This window comes from Uranotaenia lowii, chromosome 3 (assembly GCF_029784155.1).
Source record: "Uranotaenia lowii strain MFRU-FL chromosome 3, ASM2978415v1, whole genome shotgun sequence".
In the NCBI taxonomy this organism is placed as follows: Eukaryota; Metazoa; Arthropoda; class Insecta; order Diptera; family Culicidae; genus Uranotaenia; species Uranotaenia lowii.
In genome coordinates this window covers 170857872-170885254 of record NC_073693.1, presented here as the reverse complement: position 1 = coordinate 170885254, position 27383 = coordinate 170857872, and the positions used below count along the sequence as shown (strand labels likewise).

General features: G+C 38.0%; 1 protein-coding gene across 1 annotated transcript in view; it reads right to left on the bottom strand.

Annotated features, from left to right (window-relative positions):
• Positions 1-27383, bottom strand: part of LOC129758299 (Krueppel-like factor luna) — a 294663-nt gene that overhangs the window by 132971 nt on the left and 134309 nt on the right. The window contains exons 2-3 of the mRNA XM_055755779.1: positions 20059-20839; positions 2213-2353 (exon numbers count right to left, since the gene is read on the bottom strand). Coding sequence (XP_055611754.1) covers positions 2213-2353; positions 20059-20827 — 910 coding nt within the window. The 5' untranslated portion in view covers positions 20828-20839. The remainder of the gene's footprint in view (positions 1-2212; positions 2354-20058; positions 20840-27383) is intronic.

The window sequence follows — 27383 nt, the reverse complement described above, 5'->3', positions numbered from 1 at the left end:
TTATGATCTGTAATCATTTGGAAGCAACTTAAACAATGTTTTCTTCATACCAAAGTTTGCATTGGTTAATCGTGCTTCAAGAGCGCCTCACTGAATCTGAATTTTATTGTAACTTTAGGGTCTTATGTAAAACATTAAAAAATTCATGCTTGCTTAGAGAATAAAAACTATTTATTTTTTTTTTGTGTTGTGTTGCTAATTTTGAGAAAAAAGCGTCTTTAAAAGATTATTTGTGTTGAACCAATGAATTAAAATTGAGGATGAAGTTTGATTTTTTCTAGTGTAAGTCAGTGAAATAAGAAAAAAAAAATTCCATGGAAAAAAGCGGGACATTTTGAGTAAAAAGCGGGACGGCGGGACATTCAACAAAAAAGCGGGACATGTCCCGCTTTTGCGGGACGGATGGCAAGCCTAAACTTACCCCGTTTTCTTCGTATGATGAAAATCGCACGTTTTTGTATAAGAACTATTGAAACCAATAATATTTTCGACTATGCCATTTTGTAATCCCAACAACCTTAAAACTTTTGATGTAAAAGCGATATGATAATTTGTGGACATAAACTTTATAGAATCCATTGAAGTTGAAAAGTGTTGCATGATGCCCCAGTTTCCAAGCAAATCAGGTAATGTTCAGACTATGAAAATCTTATAATATCTGTGGGATACAAGCCGATATGGTGCCTGTCGATTGGGCTAAATACATCAATGCTTTAAATTATATAGTGTTGTAAGCTTTGTTTCGTTTTTAATAACAATTTTGAAAGAAAAAAGCTTAATCCACCTTAATTTGAAATTTTTGTAAAAGCTTGAAAATTTAATGTTAACCAAAATGAACTTTTAAGACTGAAAGGATTTTTGAATTCGAAAAATACCCATTTTGACAAACCTCTTAAAGCCACTATTGCTGAGGTAGACCAACGTCAGGTCAGCTCTAGAGGAGTGAAATCAACTCTAGCCCAGCTTGATTGTAGCCACTTTATTAAAACCGAAATTAAATTATTCAAATCAGCAATCCTCCTTGGAACTATCGGTTTTAATCGAAAACCAAAACTGCGGTAGACCCGGTTGTTTATTGAGCTTAACTTATGGTGGCCATTCATCATGCCACTGATGCTGACTGGATTATCACCCTCCGTAAGAAGTATAGAAGTGGAAGTCTAAATAGGGAGACCTTTTGGTGGAGTCCAACGCCAATCACCTGATTGGAGTTGAATAAATTAGAGCAGAAAGTCCAAAAGGGTAGATCGTAAAAGAAAACTTTAAGTTTCCCGCTCGTCGGAACAGGAGTCCCGTACGGTTATGATAAGGGTTAGGGGTGGCGGATGGGATTTTATGTGACCTGGTTCACTAATTTTCGAGTAAAGTTGTCTTCCCCCAGTTTTGTTACTCGGAAAGCTTGCCGAGTTTCCAACTTTTGAGATGACATCGTGTCACATTTTCAAGATCTGCTTACCAGTGTTGGACTTTCAAGGAGAATGGGGCGAAAACAATCCAATAGATGGTAATGTGGCTACTGGTGGAGAAGTTTACCACTCTAAGATTGTCCACTTTTATTGTGGCGAAGACTCTGAGGGAAGGCACAAGCCATGTACCGGGAAATCGGGAACCAGGACGAGGAAGATGTGTTGTATACTACACGGTGACTAACTTTGGAACCGTTCCAAATTGTGCCCTAGGTGAAAGTTTATGAGAAGCAGATTCACCTTGCAACAACAACAGCGTCTGTTGTTTATTGCCCTTTGGCTAAGAAAATAAGTAAGAAGTTAAAGAAGCCACCGAGCATCGTCGTCAGCCGGTTGTTGCCTTTGTTATGATGGAAAAATCACTTGCTATAGCCCCAGCATCATCGCATAGGAAACATTTTCCTTCCTTCGACTTTCATCTAGGAAGGCAATTAGTAAAGTTACAGCAGACTATACTTGACTATCTACTACTTTTTTTTCTTCTTCTTCCTTTTCCTCATTCCTGTTGACGTTGCTTGTATGGCCAGCGGTCATATTGGTCAATGACGAAGTGGTTCGTTAGCAATAATGGGCTTTTGTTTAGGAAAACTTTTCCTAAGGATGTCGGGTGGTTTTTTGCCGGAGCCATTACAGCGTCGTTAACATATGTTAAAAGATGGCTGCCGAACTTCTTAGAATGCATACACAACTATGTGTGTGTGCTGATGTTTGTACAAATGCATGAAAACTGATTTAAATTCTCTCACCTGTATGCGTTCGCTGGTGGGCCTTTAAGTGGGAGCTTTTGGTGTAGACTTTTTTACAGCCAAGAAATTGACACTTATGTATCCGTCGTTTCGAATCCGGACTGTGATCGTGCAGCCGCTGGTGGTGTTTCGAACTCGTCACTGTAATAGAAGGGAGAAAATAGAAATATTTGAAATGAAATATTTATTGTTTTAATTCATTTTGATGAAAAATATTTCAGATAATAAGATTTGAGACAGAATGGTTTCGTTATTAGAGAACTTGGAAAACTATTAAGAATAGAAAAATATGTCGATTTTTTTTATTGCATACCTACAGGGGCTAAAGACCTTGATTTTCACTACCTACTTTTTCGGTTGTAGTTTTTACACGCTTCAAATATTTTTTCTAAATTTTTGAAACACTTGAGGACTGACTCATTTTGTCGAAATTTTCCGTCAAAGTACTGAGATATTTAAATTTATGTAATTGAAATGTAAATGATAAACATATTTTGTCGATGTTTCATCTCTCCTACCTAACTTAGATTTTTCTTCTTAAAAAATCAAATCAGATTGTTGGTAACATTAAAACCTATGTATCTACCAATCATTTTTTAGATCGAAAAACACATGGTTCATAGATTTCTGAGACTACTAAATTGATGATTTACCAAAAAAAGGTCCCTTTCCTATGTTCTCATGTTTTGAAGCTTCTCTTAGCTGTAGCTTTCGACAACCGCATGAACAATTAGGTATCATTTGCACCGATTGGTAGATTAACATTCTAAGAAAAATGTAAGTAAAAATAATGATTGGTTCAGATTATATGTCCATTTAAGTTAACTCCGTCTAAAGTCGGGGCTGGGCATTAGAGTAAACACTAATATAGATTTTCAGTTAGTAAGTAACTTTATTTTTTACGTTGAAAAGAGTTCGCATAAAGTTTGCAATATATCACTTTATGTGCTTTTTTTTCATTAGGTTCAGCTTGTTCATTTTGTGCGAACAGAGACATATTCGAATCATGTTTAGTAGGTATCTATAACAATTGAATAACCTATTTACAAGACCACTGTGAATACTGTAAAGGTATGTAAGAAAAAATATTCTGTAGAGCACTACTTTTAGCACCAAAACGTTCACAACGGACATTTTTTTAAGCTAAAGGGGCAAATTTGTGTATCAGTTCGTACTTATTATTTTACTGATTAGAGCTGATTAGAAGATTTTTTGAACCTCGGTTTTTAAACCGTTTTGAAGTATAATTTAAGTTAATTTATTCAAATCAACATACTGAGAAAGAATTCAGAATAAGACAATGTTTCATACCAGGATTAGAATACAGAGTTCAGATTTTCAATTCAGTTCAACAATTTAGATCTTTTCTCCATCAAACCTTGCCGAGGTTGTTTTTAATCACCATCTGGGCAGGGGTTTTCCTAATAACCTTCCAGGGTTCATGAGTACTGGACAAAGCTTGCTGATTAGGATTGGTCGATCTTGGATCGATTTTGGTGAGATCGATCTTTTGAACTCAAATTTCCGATTTTTCGGATCGATTCTTTAGCCTTAGAAAAATCGATTAAATCTGTTTATTTTCGATCCGATCTTTCGGTCTTTTGAAGTTTTTTTTTCTACTAATTCCGGAGATTTTGAGCTTCAGCTTCGTGACAAATTAATGATGCCTGCATCATTCGGAAGACTGCTATTCATTATTGGTGCTACATTGCCTAAAATATTCGCGACCAACTTAATAGATAGCGTTTTTACCTCATATTCTTGAGGAATACCTGACCGTTAATCGAAAGCTCAGGTTATCGAAAGTTCCATAAAACGGTCGCTTGAAACAGAGCATCTATAGCATTTTACTCAGCTCAAGAATTAAGTTCTTATCGAAACATTCAAGTTTTATAGTCGAAGTTTGGTAGAAGACTGTTCAGCTTTTATATGAGACCACAATAAAAAAAAAATCGTAGAAAAATAAATAAACCGTTAATTTCACATCTACATTTGAACTATTACTTTCCTTAAATTTTTATTTTTCTATTGCTCTCTTATTAAAAATTACACTTGAAAAAATTGAACTTGAGTTTTCCAGATGATAGCTGAACACGTTACTTTGGTACCATGACCTGTGGCTGAATTGATGGTTTTAAGAACAACAGCGTAACTTAAAAAGAATTGTTTTAATCAGTCAAGTTTCAATATTTAGACTTATTTCTATCTAACGCGCTTACAATGCAACGGGAGGCAGTGGGCGAATTGGGATCTGGGTTGTTAGCGGATGATTTAAGCGCCACTCCGAGGAGACCAGCCGCCTTTTGATTGCTTGCCCGGCTTTTGAGACCCAACATAGGGTGGGTGTATATTGTATTGGCCCAGATCAGACTCAACCTACCGACCTCAACCGTCGATCATCCATCAATATCCCAGACTAATTGGTCGAAAATATACGAAAATTAAGACTGGTTGTTCGGTTGGCCAAAAAATATCAACTGACTGGAAAAACTATGTTTCCAGAAGTATCTTCAGTGGACCCACTTTCCCCGAACAAATTTCCCAGGATTGCTTCGGAAACTGGAAAGGGGTTGGATGAAAAAACAACGAAACAAACTAGCGTCAACCCAACTCAAAAACTCTACTCTACCGAACAACCGGAAAAAACGTGAATCTTAACTTTTCATGAAAACATCGTTTATTTTCGCTAAAAAAACGTTTGTTGCAACAACTTATTTATTCATATTTTCGAATTTAGTTTCTAGGTGGTGGTTTGTTGTTTGTAGGATTAGTAGGATGTGTATTTACATTTTTGATGGGGGTTTTGGCTTCTAACTTCCTTCTACATCTGGCTTCTCCTCAGAGATTTCTCCTGTCCTACGTTAGCGCCTCTAGTGCTGCCTAGGCATACTAACTTCCCAAAGTTTCCCCGGATGGGGGTATTTGTCGGTAAATTTGTGCGAGTGCTTTTCTTAAGTTTCCTTTAACTTGACGAGGAAACGGTGCGTTTTCTTTCACCACCGGAGGTTATTCCAACCTCATCGGTGGACCATGGATTTTATACATATAAAAAAAAGTATATCGATATGGGGGATTTGAACCCGGGCCCTCTAGTTCCTCAGCTGGGTACGTAGCCGAGTGAGCTATTTGCTCATATGGGTGTACGGCTTCAAAAAGGGAATCAATATCAGATTCCAATCATGCGCATGATATAATATGGTTTCGAGTACTCACGTTGCTGGGCAATCAAACCTCAATTAGCTTTCGGTTGATCCCCAGACCGTCGTTTCTGCTGCTGTCGATGCTGGTATGGTCGTCGCCGGGTGGTGTCGGGAAAACTGCGTCGCTGCCGTGATGTGTGGCTTCGGCGGTAACGGTATGCGTCGACCCGCAGCGGATTTCCTTGGACCAGGTGATGATGACGTTGTTGTAGGCTCGCGTGGGCTTCGTACCTGATCCGTTTCAAACATTAGTTACGGGGAAAAACGCACTCAAAAAACCAGTAAAAATTACCGTGTTCTGCTCTTTGAGCTATCACCCTACGGTATTGCTCGCACTTAGGACACTCTTAATCGCACTCTATTTTGGGAAGGTTTTAAAAAAGACATTTTTATAAAAAAAATTAAAACCCACGTTTTTTTAACAAGTACCTTGTGGTACCAATGCGAACCCGAAATAAAAAAAAAACTTGCAGTCCAGCCTACTCCACAGCCCAAGGAAAAGTGATCGAGTACTTGCATCAGCCCTCAGATCAGAACAGTCATCTAATTTCCTGACCGGAACTTCGTAATCGTTAGCGAACGATTACGAATGTTCACGAAAAACCCTCTTCTTTTTCACATGTTTTTCTGGTAATCAACCCGAGATATTGACATCCGATCTCGGGTGTAGATTCTAATTCCCGATTCTTACCAATACAACCATAAGACCTATCATCTGGTGGGGTCAACGCCCGGACATGCATCAGCTGGTGGCGATATCTCTAGCAAAGTTTCGCCAAATCCCTTTAAAACACCCAGATCCGCTTTACGAAGAAAAAGAGTTTTTCCGTGACGTCACGCTCTCGATGGGGTGCGTCGAGAGTTTTGTTTACTCTCCAAAATATTTCTCTGCTACTCGGCTATGCTCTTGGTTCATTAGTTCTATAAATAGATATTTTATCGGCTTTTACAGGGATGGCTATTTTCAGCTAGGTGTTCATTCGGTCTACTCAGGGATGTTCAAGTAAAAAAAAATGGAATTATTTAATTTTATCCATACTGCTACATCATTCCTCACTAGATTTTCGAAAATTTGATTGGAACTAACTTAGTTTGTTCCAATCAAATTTTCGAAGGTTAATCCGAAAATAATTTCATAAAAGATTGATGTTTCCGGGGTCATATGTTTTCATCACCAACTAAATGGCTCATCCTCTATTTCCAGGTAGTAAAAGAATTATTACTCCTGTAACTGACCATCAATGTTCGTCGAACTCCGGTTTCCAGCAGAAACAAAAAAAAAGTTCATGAAATTAAATTCTTAACGTAATCTTAGAGAAACACCTTTATCAACACAAGATCTACTAACTTATTTCTGAACAAAACTTGAATATTTACATTTGGTTTTTCTTTGTGTTATGACTGATGACAATTTTCTTCCTCCTAAACTGCTGCATACATTATATAAAAGCTTCATTCACTGTTTTCTTTACTCAGTACATCAGCTGAAACAGAAAACAGTGAGAGAAAAAATCCTCGACGGAAACCATAAAAAACATTATCATTGTAAACTCCTTTCCGATAAACTAGACTCAACCTTAAAATTCAGCTTTCAAGAAAAACGAATCTAAAGCTCTCGATAAGAAAAAACCAATGACAAATCTAAACTCGAATGTAATTGTTGATTTTAACCTCAAAATGTATTGAGCAAAACAAATCACCCCAATCTACAATCTTACAACAAAAATTTGCTTGGACATCTGCCTTGAAAAAACTTTCAAGAAATATTGTCCAATTAAATTTTCCAAAATACTCCGTGTTCATGAAAAACATGAGCACCCCTAGTACAGAGCTCTCCTCTCCAGCAGAACGATTGATGAACCACTCATCTGTCACTAACACAAATCCAACCAAATGTAAACAAACCGTCATAAGTACTTCGCGTGTGATTATTTTTGCTGCCAAAAATTTTGTTCCGAAGGAAATCGCGAAAACCAGTTGGAAAACCCAGGAAGATCCGGTGTGATGGTGCTAAGCTGCTGCAGGAGAGTTTCCTACATCGTTCCGTAATGAAACCGTAAGTTGATAGGTTCTTTTTCTCTCGTTTCAGCCTAAAAAAAACTTCCTCCAGCTACCCGTCGTGATGGTATGGCGAAGAAGAAGAAGACCCGTACTGTGTCGATCCATCTGCCGAGTCTGCACAGCAATCTAAGGACCATTCGGACCCGGAAGTCGACTGGATGTTCTACCCTATGTTTTTCCCCTAGTTGTAGAGGAAATTTCCTCCTTCGGTTAACCAAACGGAATAAAAATCAGGTAAATTGAAAATTCAATTAGCAACTAATATTAACCATGCTCTACTTTATCGACTAATTCTAAATTTACTCTTTTAGCTTGACTGCACGCTCGCCAAAAGGAAAACCGGAAAATGGATTTATGTACAACAGAAATGGAAGGAAAATTATTTGAAAATGGAGGAAAATTTCCGGAAAATCGAAGGAAAACTGAAAAATGGATGGAAACTCAAAAGCGAAAATCAAATTGTATCCGAAGATATGAGTGAGTTTTTCAAAATTCTAGCTGTAAGTACTAACCCTAAAATAAGGAAACTAAAACTAAAATAAGAAAATAGGACTGATCGTAGGAATCAAAATACTAATAATCTAAACTCATCTACTATTTACAAAAATATTTACATGACGTGGAGTAAAATTCAAAAATTCTTACAAAATATGTACAAGACGTGACAATCGTCGTTTATGATGGTTGTTCGATGCTCGCTCGCTTCGGTCGTATTTCAGTCAGCATCTCCTCCTCGCTTCGATTTATTTGTCTGATTTCTTCTGAGGTTAGCTCGCTTTATTCTTCGTGAATAAATTCACTACTTTTTACAGGTCATAACTTGACCTCATCAGATTTCAAGAAAATTTTATACTTTTTCGGAATCAATGATGACTGACTGATGGACTTCAGTTTGCTTTGCATCTAAGGTTTATATGAAAGGGTCGTTTTCCGGTTTTAGCTAGGAGAAACTGCTGTTTCTTTTTTTCATGAAATACCCCAGTCAAGGTTTTGCTTGAGCCGTTATCAAATAGCTTCTCCTCCTTGCTTCATTTCTTGGCGACATCTATCCATGGCTCAGCTCGCTCTTTATAATTAGAAGACCACTTTCCAAAATACATCAATTTAGTAGAAGACTGAACAGTCTACTACTAAGTCGACCGATTTTGAAAAGCTCTCACTCAGACTTGGCATATCCCTATTTCTCCACAATCGTCGGATTTCGCGGCGTGATTTTTCTTGCAAGCAGAGGAGCTCTTTCACCCAGAAATCGTCGATCCTGGGAGAGGTAATTCTACCTTCGTGCTTGTCGCCGTACTATGTCTGATAGGTCATCACTTTACCACTTCAATATTCGCTAAGTTCGTACTTCAAACGGAATCAACAAAGACTATCTGGTCGACATCGAAGCTCACTTGAACTGGTGTGTTATTTTTGACCCGTAGGTGTTTTTGTCATCTTGAAGATTTGTTGTCATTTGTTCTAAACTAAACTACATAGCGGTACTAACTTTTGGTTAGGAGTTTGTGTGCAGTTTTTTAATTTGATCAGCAAAGTAGACGCCAATTCGTTTCCCTTGCTCATCTTCTAGCTCATACGTATGAGCTCCTAAGACCTTCCTAACTACGCATGGTTCATACTTTGGCCCAAGTTTTTTGCAAAATCCCTTACCCTTGTCTGAAAGGTCGAAAGCCTTTTTTAGCACTTTTTCTCCCGCTACGTATCGAGGACAACTTTGATTAGACCGTAAATTATAAGTCTGTTCGTGTCGTTTGTAAGCAGCTGCCAAGTTCGACCTCACTTCTTCAAAAAGATTTTGTCGTTCCTCTACTATAGTTCCCTGATCTTTTTCAACTGCCTGGTGCTTGTCTCGTATTTTTGCGTACTCTCTTCCGTCAGATATTTGATTACGGCCGAAAACAACAAAATACGGACTATGTTTGGTGGAGTTATGAATGGCTGTGCGGATTGCGTTGGCAATTGCCTGTATATCATCCGCCCAGTGTTTGTGTTCCTTTTTAAGCGTTGCTCGAATCGCAGTCGTTATGACCCGGTTAACACGTTCCGTGTTGTTAACTTGCGGATGATAAGCTGGTGTTAACCAGTGGTTAACATGGTACGTCTTCAGAAGGTTGGTGAACTTGGTTGATGTGAATTGAGTACCATTGTCTGTCAAAACAATCTCCGGTACTCCAAACAAGCGAAATATCATGTTTTCGACAAATTCGGTTAGTGGTTCTGCTTTGGCTTCCCTGAAGGGTTGCACCAACACGAATTTGGAGAACACATCAGTTGCTACTAGCAGACAGGTGGCGCGGTTTTTACCGGAAGCTGGAAGAGGTCCGACGAAGTCTAGAGTGACGAATTGCCAAGGGTATTCAACAGGTTTTTGGGAACCCATAGGAGGTGTTGTATTGATATTCACGGCTTTGCTGGTTTGGCAAGGGAGGCATTGTCTACAAAATTTCCTTATTTCCGCGTTCATCTTTGGCCAATGGAATCGCTCTTTGATGGCCAACAAAGTCTTTTCGTAACCGAAATGGGCTTTGTTGTGTTCCTGTTGGATAATGGAATTTCTTTCGGCTTGTGGTGGATATCGTTTCCAGGTGAAACGTGGATCGTCCTGATGGTTTGCAGACTTGATGTATTTCCATACTTCCCCATCAATTACGCGGAAGTCCTTGAACTTTTCCGGGTTTGAAGAGATGTCCTTGATGAGTTCCTCATATTCTGGATCGAGTGTTGTTACGGATATGGCCTCGATGGATCGTGACAAGCAATCAGCTGTGATGTTGTTTTTCCCTTTGCGATATTCCAATTCAATGTCGTAAGACTGGATACGCAAAGCCCACCTGAGGAGTTTGGAATTCCCTGATTCGGCTCCGATTTTGAACAGCCAGAGAAGACTTCGCGCATCAGTGACGACCTTGAATCGAGTGCCCTCTACATAATGGCGGAAATTGTCGATCGCTAGCAGGACACCTAAACATTCCTTTTCTACGGCTGCATATTTCTTCTGTGTCGCGCTAAGCTTTTTGCTGAAGTAACCTATTATACGGGTCTCCCCATCTTGGACCTGGACTAATGCAGCACCTACAGCGTTCTCGGAGGCGTCCGATTCGATAATGAACTGTTTCGTGAAGTCTGGGTTTGCTAGGATTGGGGCGGAAGTCAGCACTGACTTCAGCTCTTGGAAAGCTGCTTCTGCTTCTGCGGTCCACTTGATTTTCTTCTCCTTTTTTAACAGATCGGTTATCGGCGCGGTTATTCGACTGTAGTTCGGAATAAACCGTTGATAGAACCCGGCGAGTCCCATCAAGCGACGTATATCCTTCAAGGATTTCGGTCGAGCGTAATTCAATATTGGTTGAATCCTTGATTGATCGATACTCACGCCGCGGTCTGTCAACAAGTACCCTAGATACATCACTTGTTTGCGACAGAATCGTGATTTTTCAAGAGATCTTGTCAAACCTGCATTCTTCAATCTTTTCGCGACTTCCCTTAACAGTCTCAGGTGTTCGCCAAGATCCTTCGTGGCGACGACTATGTCGTCTAAGTAGACAAAGACATGAGGCTGCAAATCAAACCCTAGAGCTGCTCCCATTAGACGACACATCGTAAAAGGCGCGTTGGTGACCCCAAAGGGACAAACTTTAAACCGGAAAAGTCCTTTAGAGGTCCTGAAGGCTGTGTAGTTCCTGCTTTCTTTCTTCAGTGGAATTTGGAAGTACGCGTCCTTGAGGTCGATGATAGAGAAGTATTTGGCTGACTCAAGACGATGGAATATGTTTTGCATGTTCTGCATCGGATAGGAATCCTTCACCGTCATCGCGTTTATTCGCCGGGAGTCGAGACAAACTCGGATCTTGCCATTCGACTTCCGGACAGGAACGAGTGGATTCGTCCATTCGCTATAACATTCCTCTATAGCTCCCAGCTCCTTAAACCTCTCGATTTCCGCGTCGATCTCTTTTTGTATGTACGGTGAACATTTGTAAACAGGTTGATTTCGTGGTTTGGCGTCATCTTTGAGCACAATTTCGTGCTCGATCAAGTGTGTTCGACCAAGTTTTCCCGGCGCTGTGAAAGCAAACTCCTTCACCGCTTCGATCAATTCCGCTCTTTCATGTTCGAGTAGTTCATGTTCGGTTTCTATATTTTCCGGAATTGGTTCTTCTGGTATATCAAAAGTTGGAATATCGAGTGTGCTATCGGAGTCATTTTTGGTGAGGTTAGGGAATTCATCTGATGGCTCGATGTTGAAACAGATTTGAGAGTTTGGTACCGTGTCTGAGGTTTCAAGCTTCTCGAGTCCATTTCCGACATCGATCATCGGATGGATTCCAAAACTTTCCCAAAAATCAGCTCCTAGAATCAGCTTTCTTGAGATTTGGGGGACGATGATTGTTGGTATAACTCGAGTTATGCCTTTGTACTGAAAAGGTAAATTTAAGTACCCTAAACACCGGTATTCCGTTCCGTCAGCTGTGCTCACCCTAACTGCTGCAGGTTGGATTTCCAACCCGTACTTCTCGGCAAATTCCGCTGAATTTGTTACGCTTATCCCTGCCCCTGAATCAAGAAGAGCGTTGATCTCAGTGTCGAAAACTTGGACTCGGATATGTGGACATTTATTGGTATTTATTCTAATGTGATGAATTTTTAATAATGGGTCGAATTCTGGAGTTTTGGGAACACAATGTTGCTCAGGGATGTTTGAACTCTCAACTTCAAACCCCTGTTTTAGTTTCCCTGTTGTTGACGACTTGTTCTTGCGTAGTTTTTCGCAGAACAACTCTCACATGTTCGAATGGTGCGACCAAGTTTACCGCAACCAAAACAGAATATTACTCTTGGTCTCGAACAATCTCTCCATCCGTGTCCTTCCTGTTGACAGTTCCAACAAGCGGTTTTTGTTGGAAGGTGATTGTTGGAAAATTGCTGTTGCTGCTGGAAAACGGGTGGGTGGTTAGCTTGTTGTTGTGGTCCATAAGTCTTCGGCGGTGGTGTCTGCTGATGATACAGATTCGTCCCCTTCGAAATTTGATGGTATGAACGGCTGTTCATCACATTCACGTCTGCTGACTTCTCGTTTTCCTCTGGATCTGAACCCACATCCATGTTATTAATTCCGCGCCGAGGTTGAGGGTCCCAAGAAGCTTGTAGGGATAGGTCTGTTGCATCGATCTTATGGTTCAGCTTTATCAAATGGTTCAAATTTTCAACATCTACCACAGAAATTCTGTCATGATAGTGATGTCGCATGTTGTCCCAAATGACTTCGAATTTCCTTCTTTTAGACATTCTCCTCGACAACATACGATTCAGCTTTTCGATCTCGGTAACGTACGCGATAAAAGATTCGCCCCTTTGCTGTTTCCGATTGTGAATCTTTAGACGAATCCCTTGGTCCTTGTTAGGGTTACCAAACCTGGTTCTCATCAGCTTCTCGAAATTGTCCCATGAGTGGAAATTGTCTATGTACGTAAAAAACCAGTCGGAGGCCGATCCCTCTAGAAGCAAATGGATGTCTCGTAACAACCTAGTTTTGGGAACTCCTTCAATTTCGGATAGTTTGTCAACTTTGTAAAGAAAGTCCTCAACACTAAGTGAGCGAGAATCCCCCGAAAATTTGATCTTCCATTTTTCTACTAGATGCGAATCATCCCCCCTACCTCCATGCCGAGTTCGTGGCCTGTAGTCTCTATGGCTTTCCGATTCCGAATCGCTCTGGCCATATCCTCTGTCTTTGTCCCTGGGTCTGTTATCCCTCTTGGCATCGTAAAATGAATCGTCTTCTTCACTTTCGTCTTCGTCGTCCTCAAGATGTCCTTTCCGAACCGTTGGGCTAGCGTTCAATTGGTGTTGTGTCCATTTGCTAGAACTTGGAGTTTCGTGGGAGTTGGTACGGTTTCCTTGTGAGTCTGACATCAATGTCCACATGGCGGTTATCATTTCCTCCATATGACTGAGACGTTGGTCCACAGGATCCTTTACCTCGGTCCTCGCAGGAGTTCCAGTCGGTTTTGGAATCGTCCCTAGACTATTCCTTGGGTTTCCGGTTTGTTCGTGGTTACTGGTTCCTGGTGCAGTTATATTTTGAGTAAGAAGCTCTCGGATTTGATCTTTCATAGGTGTTGTTGGCAGGACCACTTTATTTGCGCTCATCACATTTTCGATCCGCCGAACTAAATCCCTACGCATTTTCTTCTGGTCTTCAGAAGCTGCCTGCAGTCGTTTAGCTCGATACCAATAATGCAGCAACCTGGACTCATTTTTTGCATCCATCTTCTTCCGATGAATAGATTTCTCGATGCTGGACAACTGTTCCCCCAGGAGGCAAAAATAATCAGACACTGATTCACTTGACTGATAGTTTTGTTTTTTAGACAAGTCATCGCGAAAAATCATTCGTAAAAGCCTTTGCTTTCCTGCTAAATCGAGACTTTTGGTTACATCCCCAAATCTACCGCGTATTTGTAACTCGTAGTTAACCTCTTCGTTGTTTAAATGTTCCGCACACGGAAACCGATCCATTTTTCTTTATTTAAATTAATAGAACTTGTGATCAACAAAAACGTAGCAAATGGTAACAATAAACTTAATGATATGTATTTGAAAAAAGAAATGAATGAACTAAAGATATGTAAAAGTGAGAAAGAAAAAAAATATAGCCAAAAAATATGATAACGAATGTAAATATGGGAAAAATATTTGAAGGAAAAAATTGAACTGGTTCCTCAAGCCGTTTGTACAATCTGATAATTGTATTCTTAAAATAATAAGAACTAGCTAGTATTAAAAAAGGCAACGATAAAAAAAAAATATGCAAAAATAAAAGTTCAAAAAGAAAAATAAATTCTATTTTCCTTAGCCGAAAAAAAAAACTAAATGAGAAAATTACCATGAAAATTACTCTTATGATTATTCGTGCCTTTAAAACGTTGGGCGCCACTGCAACGGGAGGCAGTGGGCGAATTGGGATCTGGGTTGTTAGCGGATGATTTAAGCGCCACTCCGAGGAGACCAGCCGCCTTTTGATTGCTTGCCCGGCTTTTGAGACCCAACATAGGGTGGGTGTATATTGTATTGGCCCAGATCAGACTCAACCTACCGACCTCAACCGTCGATCATCCATCAATATCCCAGACTAATTGGTCGAAAATATACGAAAATTAAGACTGGTTGTTCGGTTGGCCAAAAAATATCAACTGACTGGAAAAACTATGTTTCCAGAAGTATCTTCAGTGGACCCACTTTCCCCGAACAAATTCCCCAGGATTGCTTCGGAAACTGGAAAGGGGTTGGATGAAAAAACAACGAAACAAACTAGCGTCAACCCAACTCAAAAACTCTACTCTACCGAACAACCGGAAAAAACGTGAATCTTAACTTTTCATGAAAGCATCGTTTATTTTCGCTAAAAAAACGTTTGTTGCAACAACTTATTTATTCATATTTTCGAATTTAGTTTCTAGGTGGTGGTTTGTTGTTTGTAGGATTAGTAGGATGTGTATTTACATTTTTGATGGGGGTTTTGGCTTCTAACTTCCTTCTACATCTGGCTTCTCCTCTGAGATTTCTCCTGTCCTACGTTAGCGCCTCTAGTGCTGCCTAGGCATACTAACTTCCCAAAGTTTCCCCGGATGGGGGTATTTGTCGGTAAATTTGTGCGAGTGCTTTTCTTAAGTTTCCTTTAACTTGACGAGGAAACGGTGCGTTTTCTTTCACCACCGGAGGTTATTCTAACCTCATCGGTGGACCATGGATTTTATACATATAAAAAAAAGTATATCGATATGGGGGATTTGAACCCGGGCCCTCTAGTTCCTCAGCTGGGTACGTAGCCGAGTGAGCTATTTGCTCATATGGGTGTACGGCTTCAAAAAGGGAATCAATATCAGATTCCAATCATGCGCATGATATAATATGGTTTCGAGTACTCACGTTGCTGGGCAATCAAACCTCAATTAGCTTTCGGTTGATCCCCAGACCGTCGTTTCTGCTGCTGTCGATGCTGGTATGGTCGTCGCCGGGTGGTGTCGGGAAAACTGCGTCGCTGCCGTGATGTGTGGCTTCGGCGGTAACGGTATGCGTCGACCCGCAGCGGATTTCCTTGGACCAGGTGATGATGACGTTGTTGTAGGCTCGCGTGGGCTTCGTACCTGATCCGTTTCAAACATTAGTTACGGGGAAAAACGCACTCAAAAAACCAGTAAAAATTACCGTGTTCTGCTCTTTGAGCTATCACCCTACGGTATTGCTCGCACTTAGGACACTCTTAATCGCACTCTATTTTGGGAAGGTTTTAAAAAAGACATTTTTATAAAAAAAATTAAAACCCACGTTTTTTTAACAAGTACCTTGTGGTACCAATGCGAACCCGAAATAAAAAAAAACTTGCAGTCCAGCCTACTCCACAGCCCAAGGAAAAGTGATCGAGTACTTGCATCAGCCCTCAGATCAGAACAGTCATCTAATTTCCTGACCGGAACTTCGTAATCGTTAGCGAACGATTACGAATGTTCACGAAAAACCCTCTTCTTTTTCACATGTTTTTCTGGTAATCAACCCGAGATATTGACATCCGATCTCGGGTGTAGATTCTAATTCCCGATTCTTACCAATACAACCATAAGACCTATCATCTGGTGGGGTCAACGCCCGGACATGCATCAGCTGGTGGCGATATCTCTAGCAAAGTTTCGCCAAATCCCTTTAAAACACCCAGATCCGCTTTACGAAGAAAAAGAGTTTTTCCGTGACGTCACGCTCTCGATGGGGTGCGTCGAGAGTTTTGTTTACTCTCCAAAATATTTCTCTGCTACTCGGCTATGCTCTTGGTTCATTAGTTCTATAAATAGATATTTTATCGGCTTTTACAGGGATGGCTATTTTCAGCTAGGTGTTCATTCGGTCTACTCAGGGATGTTCAAGTAAAAAAAAATGGAATTATTTAATTTTATCCATACTGCTACAACAATTTGAACATGAAAGTATGATTTATGGAGAAATGCATTATTTATTCTGGTTTTGATAAACACTCAACCATAGTCATGAAAAGTTAAACTTTTTGATGTCGAATTTGAAAACATATATTTTTTATTTTTCATACATTTGATAATCAAATATCGTTTTTCACTATTTACTTCAGCATAAGGCTGCTCTTAGGCTGCACCTATCTTTTACAAAAACAAAAAAATAAATAAATAATTTATGAAAAATATTTCGAAGACTGCATTCCGATTCGACTTATGATAAAAAAGTGTTTGAGCTTCAAAAAATAGCTATCTTTTTTAAGAGTGACATTTATCACTTTTAATGAGAGACACTGCTTCGAACATTTTGCACAGCATTAACAGTTATGAATAGCACCCTGAAAAAAGTTACCCCATTTTTGAAATTTAGTAACTTTTTTACCATAAGTCAAATTGAAATGCAGTCTTCGTCAAAAGAAATCGGCCTAAGGGGACCAAAGTAATTAATGCAGAAGGGGATTTTCATGTTCCTCCAGAACAAAATGTCTCAAAATCCCATACAAACTTTAGGCTCGTGGAGCGACCCTTTCCCGTGATCCGATCTGGCCCAAATTTGGCATGAAACCTTGTACTAGGCCTAGAATCAATTTAAGCCTGCAGCGCATAACATTTAACAAGCAAGAAATTTTCCATACAAATTTAGGGCAGTCTATAGTGTACATAGTTTTCTTTTTACATGGATTGTAATATTCAATAATTTATATAACAATTATAACAAATTCATAGGTCAAATTCAGAACTCACCATTCTTTTCAGAATTCAGATTATTAAATTAACTCCACCGTGAGCGTCGTGGGAGCAAAGCCGAACTAGCCGTCGATAAGGAATACAAATTCAGATTTCGAATTACCTTTAGTTTTAAGTTTCAAAATTTAGGTTTAAAGTTCAGATTCAGACTTTTTTCCAGAACTTTTTTCATGAATTGACTTCGTCAGCTAAGCTTCTATTGAAACGTAAGATTATAAAAAATCGATTTTATGAAATTTCAAAGTAAATGAAAGCTTTTGAATTCAGAGTCCAGTTTAGATTTTTTTTTGAATTTGTGAAACAAAAATTTAAATTTAGATTTTGGATTGACATTCAGAATTCAAATCGGAATCCAGATTCTAGTTCTGCATTCACCTTCAGAATTCAGATCAGAGTAGAGATTCGAAATTCAAATTCGGACATCAAATTGTAAATTCAGATTAGATATGAGATTCAGGTTGATTTTAGTGGGGTTCGGACGTTCGGCCGAAGGCCGATAGTTCGAAAAATGTTAGGCCGAAGGTTGCTATGCCGAATGGGGACGGATGTTCGGCCGAGAAGGACAACAGGGCAAATGGGACATTAGGCCGAAGATTATTTCGCCGAATATTGTTTGGTTGAATGGATGTTAGGCCGAATGGTCATCAGGCCGAAGATACGATAGGCCGAATGGTCGTAAGGCTGAATATCATAAGTTGATATGGAATGATCATTTGACCGAATGGTTATTTGGCTGAAGGGTCGTTTGGCCGAATGGTCATTAGGCCGAATGGTCTCTAGGCCAAATGGACGTAAGGTCGAATGGTTGTTAGGCTGAATGGTTGTTGAGCTGAATTTATGTTAGGTCTATAAGACATATTACCTTTTTTTTGCATGTCAGGCCGAAAGGTCGTTAGGCCGGATAGTCATCAGACCGAATGGATGCAAGGCTAGATTCGACCATTCGGCCTATCATCCATTCGGCTTAACGGCCATTCGGCCTGATGCCTAACATGCAGGCAAGTGTAAAAGATTTCTTATAGACCTAGCAACCAATCATTACGATCATTCAGCCTTATGACCATTCGGCCTTACTGCCATTCACCCCAACACGAAAACAAACGTTAATGTGTATGTCGTATCGGCCTAGCATACATTCGGCCTTACGACCATTCGGCCAAATGACTTTCGGCCGAATGACCTAGCCTCGATTTTATCTAGACTCTTAGATAAGACTTTGAATTTCAAAATTTCACAGTCGAAAACAAAAATAAGATTACAAAAAAATTTCTGTTCGTAATTCAGATCAGGATTCCAAAATCAGATTCACATTCAAAACCCAGATTCAGATTTAAAATTCATATTGAGAATTCATGTTAAGCCTATATTTTTTATGTGAAATCGGGCGCTAAATCCGAAAATGAAATTCAAAAAATCTCAGTAGAACAGTTTTTGAGCTATGCTCCAAATATGAAATTTCGGAAAAATAAAAAAAGTACTTGTACTTAGATTAAAATATCTTGGACTACATAACATAAATTTGAAATCCTTTTTTTGCATATTAAAGGTCAATAAATTTTCTATCGATCATCCGAACACCATTTTTGCGTCTGATTGTCGTATTGTTGATATTAGTGACTATATGATAGAATAAAAATATAAAAAAACGCAGTTTTTTAGAGAAAATTTTGTTTTAGCGAAAGTTTAAGACTCGATGGTAATATTTAAAAAATCTGATTTTCTATTGCTCTTAAATGTCGATTCAAAACAATGATTTCAAGTGGTTATTTATCAAAATCGATTGAAAATTGAATGGCTACTTTACCATAGCAATAATTCTTGAATTTTTTTTAATAATTAAACGAACCGCAGTACACTTATCATAGTAAATATAGGAAGAAATCAACATGGTTATCTCACTCGATCCAAGTCAAAATTATTTATTAGCTTACCAGAAGGTCACATCCCAAATTTCAGAAAGATCTGACCATACGGAGGGGTTGCTTTTTTATTTTAATTTCGGGTGAAATATTTGTCTTCGGGTGAAATATTTGTCTCAATTCAGGCCTTAAGAAAATAAACAGGAGAAAACAATCGGCTAGTGAAGAAAACAGTTATTGACGAAAAACCAGTATTTTTGTTGCTCCTGGGCAAAATGCCTTAGAATCCTATTCACGTCCAGCAACCACTCCGTATGGTCAGGTCTTTCTTAAATTTGGCATGTGACCTTCTGGTAAGCTAATAAATAATTTTGACTAGGATCGAATGAGATTACCATGTTGATTTCTTCCTATATTTACTATGATAAGTGTACTGCGGTTCGTTAAATGATTAAAAAAAAATTCAAGAATTACTGCTATGGTAAAGTAGCCATTCAATTTTCAATCGATTTTGATAAGTAACCACTTGAAATCATTGTTTTGAATCGACATTTAAGAGCAATAGAAAATCAGATTTTTTAAATATTACCATCAAGTCTAAAACTTTCACTAAACAAAATTTTCTCTAAAAAATGCGTTTTTTTATATTTTTATTCTAAGCTTAAGCTTCAGATTAAGAAGACAGATTCATAATTCAAATATAGAACATATGTTCAAAATTTAGATTAAGATTTCTATTTCGAATTTTTTATTTTGAAATCAGATTAAGATTTCAGATTTGAATCTGAATATCAATGACAGTGTCAATGAATATCAATGACAGTGTCATTTCGTAAAAAATGAACAAAAAAAAAGCGTTTTTCTGTATTGTTTCTAAATGGAACAAAATAAAACTGTGCTTTGGTGCGATGAACTTTCAGAATCGGAAATTAGTAATGTGAAATGCATGTCACACTCACCGGACGATAGCGACGAGCTGGGTGACGCGCTGGAATTCCTCTGGGCGATGGCGGCTTGTAGCTGGGGACTGCTGACCTGTATCACTCGTGTCAACCCCACGGTTCCGTTTTTACTGCTGGACGTGGTCAATCGAACGATGGCGGCATTTCGTGGCAGATGCGTCGTCCCCGTCCCCGTCGATACCCTCAGAATGCCGCCCTGATGGTCGAGTAGTGCGATTTCCGGTTCCGTTTTGACTGTTGCTGCCAAGGTCGTCTGGGTGGTTTTGTTCCCTATACTAAGATGCGATTCGGGTGAGGAGGGAGGCGTTAGAGTTGGTAGAAGGTCGGAGGTCGTCGCTCGTGCCACTAGCCTTAATTCGATCGCGTTCTGATGGTGATGGTGATGATGGTGGTGGTGATGGTGATGATGATGGTGTAAGGTTTTACTGAACTTTTCACTTTGCTCGTCGTTGTCGTAACTGTCCGAATTGTTACCATCGTCGTCGTCCGGATCGAGACGTTCTTTTTTCACCACAACCGCACAACTTAGCGCAGAACTGTTGTCCCAAGATCCGGAACAAGGCGACGACGAGGAGGATGACGAACTGGAGTGTGAATCTGAGTGCCTGTCGTTCAGGTGTAACTCTTCTAAACAATACGAATCTACTTCTACTTTCCAGCCCGAAATTGGTCCGGGCGTGGCAAACAGGTCCCATGGTGTGTCTAGATCAGCTGGCAGCTTCTTGAAAGTCTGTAGTTTTGGCTCATCTTTCAGGTATCGTTCCATCTCGTAGCAAGTCTGAAAAAAAAAACAAAAAAAATCACTTAAGTAAAGTTGTTCAAGTACTTCTCAAGTACATCTCATCATTGTCGGTGACATCCCTTTTAAATTGCGATTCATCGATTGTCGAAGCAGAAGTGAGAATTTAATCAAAATTTGAAATCGAAATCTTTCCTGTTCAGGACCAAAAACTTTTTCGTCGTCTCTACCCAAACCCGGAAAGAATAAATCAAAATGTGAAAATTTGTTAAAAAGAAAATTGATCCCCGGCACCCAACTTTTCCAGTTGACCCGCGTTCTAGTCGATGACATTCATCATTTGAGTCACCGAACTGTCGTCGGCAAAAGTCCAACCAGGAACAAATATTATATGCAAACACTTTTTTTCAAACCCACCAGCCGCGCCGCACCGTCACCGTGTTGAGGTTATGAAAGGGAAATAAAAATCACCAGAACTTTTCTTCACACTTTGTTACAGATGGTCAAAAGAGGGAAAGCTGGGAACCCAACGCTTAGCTGGGGGTGTAGTTTGAAATTTCATGATGCAAAACTTTCTTGCAGCAATATCATCGTCCGTCGTCAACGTTGTTGGGACTGGTGAATTGAACCGGAAGAAGAACCACTTCCCTTCGAATTTCGACCATTTTCGATTCGGTTTGCTACGGCGAACGGTTCGTGTCCGGTAACGGGATGTTCAATGTGAAAGATATATCTGGTAAAGTTTTGAGGTTTCCGTGAGCATTTTATGTGCCGTCTGGAAGCTGTGGTTTTTTCTGGGTTCCTTAAAGTTTCATTCGGAAGCGAGGTCTCATGAGTAAATTAATGAAGCTGCTTGTTTCTTGACCAACCTTTGTAACACTGCAGGAAAGTTTTAACGGCAAGTACCTACTAATAGTGATGTTGTTGGGGTGGAAAAAATGGTTGAAAACTGTCGACGCGGAGATGTAAATTATTATTTTTCATCACCGTTTGCAGCAAATGTTGATCGTCTGCTTCAATTTTTTTAATTTTAATGCTTTTTTAAAAATGAACACACACATATAGGATCTTAGTGAAACTTCATGTTTCTTTGCAGAAATTCTACTTAAGACTAAAGCGTACATCTTTCAGTGATATAATGGCTAGCATCTGACTAATGCTTACACCACCAACCCACAGAGAGAGTACTATGTATGCCGTGACCGAGACTCGATCTCATGACCTCTGGCTTAGAAGACTTAAATGCTATCCTCTAGCCCACGGTCGGCGGCATAATGCTTTTGGTTCTAAAGTCATATTTTTTTTCAGATTTAGAACATCACCTTATGTTTTGTGATTTGGCTTTCAAAATCTATCAGTTTTGAGTAAAACCAATAAATCACCTACTCACTGATGAACTCATCCTTTTCTGGCCTCCTTTCAATCAGTTATTTAAACTTTTTCCAAGATTATTCTAGTTTCTTAGATCCAATACTTTAACCCTCACCAGCTTATGAGTGACAATATGACACTATTGGATGTTTGGCGGCTTGTATCTTTATTCAGGCGCATAACTTTGTCAAGACCCAGAAATTACTCAACAAAAATAATGGAATAATATTGAACAAAACATTTTTTCATCAAAACTTATCAACAGAATTCCGTTTTGGATGCATAAATAAAAAATATTTACTACACAATTTATTTTTTGTTTGATTTGCCAAATAAAGTGATTAAATCTTGGCAAAATCCAGGCATTTTTCAATGAAATCCGGGCTACCGGGCCAAACCCGGATAAAACCGAGCAATCTGGCAACCTTTTCAAATTTGTCTTTGATTTCTGGAAGAGTGACAGCCTTTAATATTTGTTTTTTTTTTTCTCTTAAAACTGTACAAATTAGAGTGTTCAATCATTGGATCACTGAAAACGCAAACGTGTTAGTTATTGAACTTTCAATTTTGTAGTACTCGTTTCGTTAAGAAATGCATGTGCCAATTATTGAACAAACCACGGTTGGCGCTTGGAAATATAAATTATGTGTTTCTTGGTTGCTAGCTCAACCCAAATTGCCCCACTAATGTATTCTAATACACGTAATACCCCTAAATGTATTCTTTGTTTTCCAATATTTACGTGTTCAATAATTAGAACAATGCCTGTTCAATATTAGAATCATGGTGTTCAATATTTCGCATTCGCATTCGCATTCGCAGGAACATTCGCCTAAAACTTCGGTTGGCGCTACGCATCAACTCTCCGTTTTATGAAACTACAGTCGTTCGGAATTGCAACATTATCTATTTCGAGATTTTGGTACATTTTCTGACTTATAGTTCCAATAGAAGCTAGGTCTCCCATTTCGTTGCCTCAGATTATAAAATCTCTTAAAATGGAAAACCAGTCCTCACAGAATGTTGAAGGACTGTGTGGGGAAAAGGGAAAAGGTATGTTAGTCAACGTTTACTTTATAGATAGATGCAGAGATCTCTACGACCCATCCATAAATGTGAGGAGGTTTTGGAGCATTGTTAGTAAATTTTGGAAGGTTCAACTTTGGGAGATGCTAGGCCAGCATTACGAGTTATATGTTTGTCCTACACCTCCTATGCTCCTAATGTTTCCTACTGAAACTCCTAACACTAACTATGAGGCAAAAACTATAAATTTTCATAAAAGTACTTTTACATGATAAAAATATTTAAATAAGTTGGCATTGTTTATTAATCATACCATGCATATAAATAGTTTAGAAATTTTGACAATAAATCTAGCTAAAAAGCCTCAAATGTATCAAACTGTGTATCCAAACAAAAACAAAAATAAATGGTTAATTCATCAGAATATGCAATCCTTAGATATTAAAAAAAAACCTATCAAATTATAAACTGCGCAAGTTTACTAACACAAAAACTATAAGTTTTCAGTTTCCTACTAAGCGGAACAAAAAAAATGCAACACAATTTTAATGCTTTCTGTATCTGTCATATTTTTCAGCATTTTACAGATGCTCATAATAATCAAATTCTTGAACGTTTGAACATTGGAACATTCAAAGTCCACGGTGGCATGATTTTAAATTAATTGATTCTAAACAAATAATGCTAATTTATTTTTTTTTTGTTTCGATTATAGTCGTTTTAACATCTTCATGTCATTCGCGACTTATATCAACGATGAAGTTGGCGAACAAGTCATTGAAAAACTTATCCGGTACAACTGTGATCGATGTTTACTCTTGGGCTCGAACTCACGGACATCGGCTCAGAAAGCAACTGACTTGCCAACTGAGCTATATCACAAGCCCACTAATTTATTATTATTATTAAAGGAATTCCGTTTTGACGCATAATAACGACGTATACCAACCTGAAGGAGATTAGATTAGTTTAGAATGGCCTGATTTTTTATACAAAGAATACAGTAAACAAGAAAATATTTTTATTTTGTTGTAAAGCACGTAAACTGTAAACAAGCTCTGGGATATGGAATTGTATTTTCCAAGAATAAAAATCAATTCAAAATGTCCTCCAATGTTCCTTACTAAGATTTCCATCAAACATAACAATGTTACTTATGTATGTTTTTGACTGATATAGATAATTTTTTACTCCAATTAGATTTTTGTAAAAGTCAATCTACTGATAGAACAAATCAATAAAAAAATCTCTCAGTTAAGAAAAACGTGAATTTACAACAATAAGAAGATCTCCAAAATTAATAAGGAACGGACTCACCGAAGAATTGTAAAACGCCGGTCTGATATACAAAGGATCTGAAAAACTGCGTCGCTGTTCTGTGATAAATCACCTGAAACCGCTACTTCTCCAACTTTAGAAGTAAGTTAACAAAGGTTTCGAAAATTTTCCAACTGCAGTCACTCAATCACTTCTTATTAAACAATATTTATAGCACTATGTTATATTAAATCTATAAAACAATTTGAAATTCTAGAATTTTTCGCTATCAGAAAAAACGCGTCAGCTCTGATCAGCCACAGCCTACCAAGTCCAGAATCATGGTGTTCAATATTTGTGGCAAGAAAAAATCAGTATAAAGGTTTAAAAAGAATTTCAACGAAAAAATCATATCGATTCGAAACTCCGGATCAAGCTTGAGCTACACTAACGAAATTTCACCCAAAAAAAACTATTGTTATTTTTTTTTTGCCACAAATAGACGAAATTCCAAAGATAGTGTTTAATATAGAGTATTTCACCCTATTGAGTTTAATTATGTCTTTAAGTTTATTTATCTGTTGTCATTTTGTCGAAATTCAATGATTTTTTTGAGGAATCGATCGAAGGGAAATATATTAAAAGAAATTCGGTAGCATTAAAAATATGTTAAATCTTTGCTCATGGTCGATGATTCCTCTTTTATTGATTTTGTATGATAATCATTACTGATTTGAACATTGTCATCCAACAACAGTTTCAGGGAAGATAGGGCCAAATACAAAATGTGGTATGAAAATGCTCCAAGAGCAGCTTTGTTGATATTTTGAGTATAGGTACACTGCACTGATGAGATTCTGATTTAGGAAGCCAACCCTTGCCAAGCTTTACCAGTTTTCAATTTATTTATAATGGTTTGAGCTACCACATTCTGAGTCGATTTTGGGTCGTTTTGGAATTTCTCAAACCCTGGGGTCTTAAAAGCTTCGTCTTGGTCCACAACTCATCCATGATTTTTTGCAAAATTTTTAAGTAACGTTTACATGAGTAAATTTGAACTTTTAGATTTGGATAGGAAAATTGAATATTTTGTACTGAAAAATCAACATCATTTTTGTTTCGTCTGTTGAACCGAGCCAGCTGATGGTTTTTGTGCCAATTTATAAAATTCCTAAAGGAAATTTCCCGCTGAACAACTTTGTCGAAAGCCGTAATTTCGCATCTTATTAGGACTGAAAGTTATCAGCTGTTTAACAGGGGTATGTCTTTTAAAATTGATTAACAATAAATTCAATTGACATCACTGCTTGAGCCTCGCGATAATGTAGTCACGCAATACCTCGCTAGGCGCCCTGCAGGGATGTCAATTGAATTTATTATTTATCAGTGCAAAAAGACATACCCCTGTTAAAAAGCTAATAACTTTTTTTTTATAAGATACGAAGTAACGGCCTTCGACAAAGTTGTTCAGCGGAAAATTTCCTTTAGGAATTATAAATTGGCACAAGAACCATCAGCTGGCTCGTTTGAAAATTTAAAGTTTTTTATATATTTGAAATTTCATAACGCATAAATCACCAATTGTAGTAATTTTAGGATTTTTTCGAATTAAATTTTTCACTTTTATTGTCAAAAATGGCTATGAAGAAAAAGTTTAAGGGTGCATACATTTAGGGGTAAAAACACTACAAAAAATTCTACTTATCTGAAATCATAAAAATGAATGTTTGAATGGATGAAACTTTGAAATTATAAACGCGTGATGCAAAACAATCATATTACAACACATGGAAACGAGTTTTAGAAGGTGAATCTTTAATTTGCATTTTGATGCATTTTAGCCCAGATAGGTAACTGAATTATAAAAATATTCATTTAAAACAAGTGGTGATTATTCGAAAAATATGTTTACACCAACAGTATTGGTACAGGACTATAAAAGCAGTATTAAGTTTGTAGGTCATCAAGTAAATCCGTCATACTGAGTAACGTTTTAAAAGCATCTTAAATGTAAAAATTTGAACATCTTTTGCTCGATTTTTTGAATGTTCTATGAGGATCAAAAACTTTTAAAAACTATTTCACGTTGTGAATGATAATGTTATTACATTATAATTTTTATAAATTTAATAAGTGTTATGGAATACAAATGTTGCATCTAATCCTGCTATTGCAGGATGCTCCGTTTGACGGTATTGAAGTTTTTTGAAAAAAAAGAACTGTAAGTTAAGTATTTTTCTATAAGACCAAATCTCTTTAAAATCAATTGCCGCAAGAATTTGTTCTCTGTTAAGGGGATAAGCTATCTAGATTTATTGTTTATTGTTTATTGTTTATTGAAAATAATATCATCTGACATAGGTGTCTTAATGATCTTAACCTTCCCATGCCGTTCGGGTCAATATGACCCGAAGCGCACATTTAAAATCTCTTCATCATCATTCCAATATACTGAAGAACTAGGAATTTTGACAGACCAAGTATGTTCTATGAAAATAATGATCAAATTAACGTCAAAAAATTGAAATTTGAGTTTTGAAAATCGGTTCATTGGGAAATGAAATACAGCTAAGCAAAGCAAAAATTGGATAACGTTTTTTTGAAGTTAGATTTTTTTCTACCGGAAGATCTGAGATAGCGGTCAAAACTTTCATTGGACCCCAACATATCTACACGGTGTCTCTGGGAGAAAACTTTATTTTTCAAAAATTAGCATCGCTTATTTTTGCACCATTTGAAAGCTGGGACATTCCCCTTTCATTTGAACCCAAATTTGAAATAATCCACCGGGGGGTCTAGAACATTTTATTTTTTTGAAGATTTTTTAACCTTTTTAACGGTTTTTTCAAAGACAAAATCATACTAATCACTGTGAAAACGCTCGTCTTACTTTTACGGTAATTCCAACATCATTTGTCAATTATATGAT